Genomic DNA, 7,015 nt, shown 5'->3' with positions numbered 1-7,015 from the left:
TTGCTTTTACAGAGATCTTTCAGTTTTCACACAGGATCAATATAAGTTCAAGGCCTACATCTTGAAATCCTTAATCATTGTTTTGTTTTCTTCTTCTGTCTTTGCACCATAGTAAAGTGCCACCTTTACTCTATGTTACTCACATTTAAAATTGGGAAAGAGGAAAGATTTTTAAACTTCCAAAATGTGGTGAAGGTTGCTATGCCATTCTTTTAACGTCATTTTTTTTTCACCTTAAACTATCAAGACAAAATATGATTTTTAGGATTCAGATTATGCTGTAAACTACAGGAACAAACATTATGAACACAGACTAAGTTTTACAACAGAATTTTAGAAACTGACAGAGCCCGAGCCTTGGAGGCGCTTTGTACATCTACAGCTGGAGCAAGTGCAGTCCAGCGATGCAACCTTAACATTAAAAATGAGACAGGGCAGCTTTAAGAGAGAAACAGGAAGCTGTAACTAGAATCCAGCTGAATTCTGAGCTGGGGCACTTTACCATGAGGCTGCAAATGAAACAGATGTGCTCGCTGTGAATTTCTGTAGGATCTGGACTTTTTGCACCAAAGGTGGTAACGCTTTCCTTCCTGCGATTTTTTTTTTTTCTTTCTATTTTGCACATATTTTCCATAAAGGGAATGAAATGGAGAAGTTGAAGAAATATGTATCAGTGAAAGATGAAGATCAGTTTTACCATCAGGGAGCTGTGGAGTTGCTAGTCTTTAACTTTCTGCTCATTCTTACAATATTAACAATTTGGTTGTTTAAAAACCATCGATTCCGCTTTTTGCATGAAACTGGAGGAGCTATGCTTTATGGTGAGTATAAATTCAAGTGCCAGCTTAACATGGGACTAGTCGCATATTTATGATCAGGCACTTGAGATGAAGTGCTGACAAAGCTCAGAAAATGTGCTGAATGAAATATCATCAGCTCCATAACTGTACAGTAAAAGAATAATAATGTAATAGCATCTCTCATGAAGTAGAGAGAGGCTGAGTTCTTAAGGGAGCAACTATCATGAGCTGGCTATCCTCACGATGTGCGCGTTATGTTCCTCTGTGGGCAGACAGCCATTGCATGACACTTTGAGAGTTAGGGAGTTTACTGTTTTCAAAAGAGTGAAATGCCCTCAGTGAAAGAGACTGTTTAATTTGCTTATTTTCCATGCCTTTTTTTTAATAGCATTTGAGGGTGTTAGACTAAGGAGCCTTGTGGATACAGCCATGTTGTCTAATAAAGTTTAAACTATCTTGAGAGTTTTGTTTTTTCTCTGTGCCTTTGAAAAACATGCTATGAGGAATGCCTCTCTCAAGTCTTCTCTGAATGCTGTCATTGTACTGTAATTTCAGTTTGCCTGTCTAGTTCTAATCTTCTTTTAGGAAGTTTTGCAATATTGTGTATCACTTTAATGTAGAACTTTCTGCATTGTCCACTGATAAGTACTCACTAGTTTAATGGTATACACTTCATGTATAATGATTTCTCTTGTCATTCTCTCTTACTGTTGTTTCACTTTGAGAGAAGCCTGTGACTGCCATTTCTGTTACAATAAAACACCTACAGGAGGGTAACACTGTCAAAATGGAAGATAAAAATCAACAGCTCAATCATTAAGTATCTAAATGCCAGCCTGTTTTGACTCAGACTCATTCTATGCACATTACATATCCTAGCAGTGTAATACCCAAAACTGGTTTTGTTAAAATTGCATGTTCTGAAGAATATTTGTTTATCATGGCACACCGCACGCAAAGAACTCTGTAGAGGTTCAGCTGCAAGCCTGCAACAAAAAGGCAACTGACCCCTACATTTTGAGATAAAAGTTTCATTTGCTTTTTCTATATCAAGAATTTTAAGGTCATCTCAGTTCCATAGGCGGACTGCAGCTGAAGATCACAGTCTTCCTTGTATCCCTTTCAAACTATTTCCTTAGATAAATTAACTGTATGAAATTTCAAGAACGCAGGCTATTTCATCTTCTTGGCTTGCTTACTATCTTCACAGGTGACTTGATACTTTGAAGGAGAGCAAGTAAACAAGAAAGCCTTGTATAAAGCCAGTCACTGAGCCCCTAACACCTGGGTCTGTGGGATCTCTTAATTCTTATCTGCCTTGAGTTTATTTTAAAGTTGTGAAAAAGTATTTATTTGATAATATGCCCTTTTTCTAATCCTGAAATCTGTTGCACATAGAAAACACACTTCAACTGAATCAGTTGAGACTGAAATACACATCGCAAAATACTTCATTAAATGCAATGGTTTTCACTGTCAGGCATCGCCTAGGTTGTTGTTTAACAGTTTTACGGGGTACAAGCTACATAGCATCGCTGAGAATACATTTGCTTGTTGCATTTTTACTAGCATCTCTCAAAAGGAAAACCATGAAACACTGTGCAGTATGTTCATTATGATCAACTAGTAAATTATGATGTTTTTCCCATTGCGTGGGTGACTTCTATAGTAGCTTCTTTTACACTATTGTGCTGTTTCCCATGTGCAGCTGACAACATTTGTTGAAGATTTAGACAAAAGCCTATCAAAATAGAAATGAAATATGGGGGAATACAACATTACACAAATAAATCAGTATTTGGAGTTTTATCTGTGTTTTGGTTCTATTTTGCTGCCTGCCCAGCACATAATCTGCACATCACGAGGATAACCAGCTCATGATACTCTTTTGATAAGTTAAAAGATTAGTGCTCCAGCAGTATAGAGCTTTTGAATTATTAAAATGTTCATGAACAAAGGAAATATTCCTCATGATTGTAAATAAACTATCTATTTAGTCTTGCATTATTTATGGCAGCCTTCAAACAGGGAAAAAAGCTTGTTCATAGGATCCAAAAAGCTGATGATGTCCTTTTTATCCTTAGAAATTTTGGATATGGGGTTTGGTATCTTTAGCATTGTGGAATAGCAATAATGAAAAGAAAGTGGAATTTCAGAGCTCATGATAGAGGTGTCAGATCAACAGGCAGCAGCTTCAGGAGAAAATCTTCATGTCACCAAGCACTGACAGTGAGCTAAATCCTGCTCTCACTTATTTTTTTGTCTTCATTATTAGAACAGTTCTGGTTTATACCTGTTTGTACAAACCAAAAGTCTCTGCCCTACGGTTTGCTTTATTCCAGCCCCTTGAACTATTTGCTAGATATATGAATAGCAGCACAAGAAACCAGTAATTTTGCTGCAAGTGATAGAAGAATATGGCCACTTATTTGCAGATAGTGTCCCACAGTGTGGTAGATGGGTCTGTATTACTCATTAAGACAGTGTGTCACTAGGGGTATAGCAGCAGAAAGGATAGAGAAAGTGAAATATAAGGAAGACCAGGGGGGGAAACAACCACAGAAATACAAAAACAGGAAGAAGTTTTACAGTTACTGCAAAGTGCTGAACAGCCACAAATTGAAGACTATTTAAAGTATAGCACAAATAAAGGGGTTGTTTGGCAGGTTTTTTTTGCATAAACTTTGTAGGAAAATGCAGTTTTAGGCTGAATAGTTCCAGCTAAAAAAAAAAGCCCCACTAAAAACTGTCCCTTTAGAAACTGAGATGTATTAATTTTTTTTATCAAAGCAATGGTTCAACACTAAATATAGCTATATTTAAATTAAAAATCTTTCTGCAGTTGCAATGAAAAAACCGAAAGCATTTAGCATAACCCAAAATCAGTTCATAAGAATTAATTCAACAGGAATTCAACATTATTTCGCACACACAAAAAAAGTGTACATATATATGTCTATTTACATTTCAAGGCATTTAGCTTTAAAGTATTTAAACACACATTTTGTTTATTGGTTTTGACACCAGACTGAAAAATTACTCACAAACAGTGAAGAAGAATACAGACTTACCTGTTTATTTATTCATTCCTTTGTTTTCCAGTATATCAGAGAACAAGAACACTGGAGCTTGGTTTGACAAACAGACCCCAAATAGTAAACTCAACTTACTTCTTGATTTCTGTATATCAAGCAGGCAGGTGGATATGAAAAAGTAACTTGTGCCACCCAGAAAGGGAAAAACATCCTTTATATAACTTATCAGCACAATTTTCTATATGACAGCATAGTTGGAATTAGTGTGGTAGATTATCTACACAAACAGTAATGAAAACTGAATGCCACTTCTCTCAGTTAAGAGTAGCTAGCCTCTCTTAGCAGCAGACCCCAGAAGATGGCCTCTTAGTACTAGACAATAGACAACTAGACAACAAAAGACTTGAGTGCCTATTAGCCAGCTCCTGCAGGGCCTGGCTTATTTGGATACCTCAGTCATAAAACCTTAGGTGCCAAATTCCCGACGTAATGCGTAAGTCATGGCCCTCCACATTAGCAGAGAAATAGCCCAAAGCTAGCACAAGAAAAAACTGAGTGCAAGTATCCAAATTTCTCATCCTCCCCAGAATTTAGGTATCAGAGCTACATACAGGTGCCACTAGTTACCTCTGATTAAGATGCTAAAGCACTGCTGCAGGTAGGGAGCCAGAAGTAAACTTTAACAAAAAAACTAACAGACAAACAAAAAAAAATTCCACCATCAACCCACTAATACAATCTGTGCCTTTTATCTGCTAGGTTAATTAGCAACTTTGGTTGAAATAGTTCTCAGCTTGAATAGTTGTTGCCCTTAGGGAATGTGTGATACCCATTAGGGTGGAGGTGAGGCTGAATGAAGATGCTCTGTGGGACTAGTTGATCAGACTGAAAGACAAACATGAAAAGGATGAATGACAGGACACAGTCATTGAACCACTCACAAGAAATGGCTTTGTGTTGTAGTGGTTAGAGATGCTTCCTGAAGTTTGGAGGGGTGGGATTGGAGGTCTACCACTTTTTTTTTTTTGCTTTTTTTTTTTCTTCCCTCCAATTGTTCAGCTCTTGACAGGTGTGCAATGGGAAAGCTGACTCACAGTAGCCCTTCCTCAGCCTTTTCTGAGGATCCCATGCAGAGTGTTTTGGAAGTGAGGCACAATCAGAATTCTTGATTCAGCTTTGGTGGAGGTGTCTAATGATTAGGCAATATGATTCTTAAACCTCCTAAATCCATTATGCCTCTTCTGTGAAATAATTGTAGTTTCCTTCTGATTGTGTGTTCTGAGTTCCCCTAATTCTCAGACAGCAATGCATGTAACAAGTCCCAGAAAGAGGAATCTCTAGCCCTCAGTAAAATAGAGTACTTCATTGTCTTCCTGAGTACAACGCTTATAATGAACAAACATTGTCAGGATTCTGAGGAAAGCATGGGAAAATCATGATCAAGGCAGAAACTGACATTTTGTAGTGGGTAGGTGAAGAGAGGAATAGCATTCTTGAGGCAAACAAAGAAATTTGGAAGAAATTCTAAAATATTTGGGAACATCAAGTAGTGGCTAAAACTGCATCCCGGAGTGTCATTATTAAGGAAGGCATTTAACAGCTGACTAGATAAAATCTTGGGGAAAGAACAGTCCTGTTTAGCTCAGAAGTTTGGCATGAATGACTTAAGAAATCCCTTCCAATGCTCTCATCTATGATTAAGGATTTTATCCTGCTTCCACTGAAGAAGCTGGAAAACCTGTATTGCCTTCAGTTGAAATATGACTGAGCTCTAGTTAGTGAGATTTTGCTGCAAGATCTTACTTCAAAGGACAATTGAGTCTTTTTAAAAGAAATCTGTAATGTTACACCCTTTTCTGTTTCAATCCTGCATTTAAATAATGTGCTTAAAACATGAATTAAATGAAGCCTTGGTACTAGTTTTGAAGGAAAATGTCTTAAATAAGGGGAAGCTGAGCTGAAAACATTTATAATTGGATTTGGACTCCCAGGATACAAGATAGGTTCTCTACTTTGTGCTAGTACACTCAAGTTTTGCCTTGCACAAGAGTTTGCATTTATAATTACCTACATCCTTAACTGATGTAATACTATTTGAAACTTTTTCATTCATGCTAACCAGTATCTTAGTATAATACCTACTTCTGATGTCAGGTAACAGATGCAGCATCATTCCCAACTCATATTCAGGGAGTTTTAACTGCTAAATTCCTAGACTTACAGCGTAAAGCCAGGTTTTCTGTGCATGCCAGTATGAAACTAGAACTATTTGTACAAAAGGTATGTTTTTACATACCAAAGTCTGTAGAACTTTGTGAGTAAATGTTGATGTTTAATTTTTCTGCCACAAAACACTGATTGCAAGGAAATTAGAAGTCAGTCTTTTTTCATAGTAGATACATCCAAATGGTATTTCCCAAATGTTGGGGGTTTTTTTCTTTAGATGAACTATAAAGAATGTTTCATTACAAAAGCATGATTTCAGTTTGGAGGATGGAGTAGTGGAGAGTACATTATACACCTATTTAAAAATGAATTATTTCTTTTAGAATATGATCTTGGCTCGGGAATTCTATCATGAAAGAAATGTTGTATAATGATTTAAAGCATAAAGCGCATTCCATAAATGATACACCTACTAAAATATTAAATACTCTCTTCCCAGATTTTTAATTCACTGGGGGTTTTATATAGGCTCTTTGGCACATTTATTAATTCTGAAGGAAGAATACCATCCCATCACTTATATTGATTCTTGCAATATAGTGTAGTGATAGCAATTGTCTTTGGCTGAACCTTCCATAGAGCATTCGAGAATATTCTGAATTAGCCTATCATTATGGATCCCATCCACATTTTGTTCAAATTCAATACATTATAGAATTTCCTTGAGAGCTACAGGGACCTCAAAGCAGTTTGAGACTACAGCTGAAGATAACATATCTTCTCAAAATACAGAATAAGAACAGCCTTCTACTCCTAGTCTAAACTTGACACTACAGGTTGAAATAATTTGCCCTTTAACAATTCAGTGCAACTGCATTACTATAGTTGAGAACATTTGTTTCCATTTTTAAAACAATCAAAATTAATTTGGTTCAAAGTATATGCTGTATTAGCCAATATAACAGACATACGAGGAGTCTCAGAAGGTTGTAGGACACAGTAGTCCACCTGGCT

The 7,015-nt window shown here is 36.7% G+C and overlaps 1 protein-coding gene across 1 annotated transcript in view; it reads left to right on the top strand.

The window, feature by feature from the left end:
• Positions 1-479: 479 nt before the first annotated feature.
• SLC9A9 (solute carrier family 9, subfamily A (NHE9, cation proton antiporter 9), member 9) overlaps positions 480-7,015 on the top strand; it is a 215,988-nt gene continuing 209,452 nt past the window's right edge. Inside the window, exon 1 of the mRNA XM_010568429.1 lies at positions 480-821. Within this exon, the coding sequence (XP_010566731.1) occupies positions 647-821 (175 nt within the window). The 5' untranslated portion in view covers positions 480-646. The remainder of the gene's footprint in view (positions 822-7,015) is intronic.

The sequence above is a fragment of the Haliaeetus leucocephalus genome, unplaced genomic scaffold (genome assembly GCF_000737465.1).
Source record: "Haliaeetus leucocephalus isolate CR32 unplaced genomic scaffold, Haliaeetus_leucocephalus-4.0 Scaffold240, whole genome shotgun sequence".
Taxonomy (NCBI): Eukaryota; Metazoa; Chordata; class Aves; order Accipitriformes; family Accipitridae; genus Haliaeetus; species Haliaeetus leucocephalus.
The sequence above is the reverse complement of the archived record's forward strand: the minus strand, read 5'-3'. Positions and strand labels throughout refer to the sequence as shown.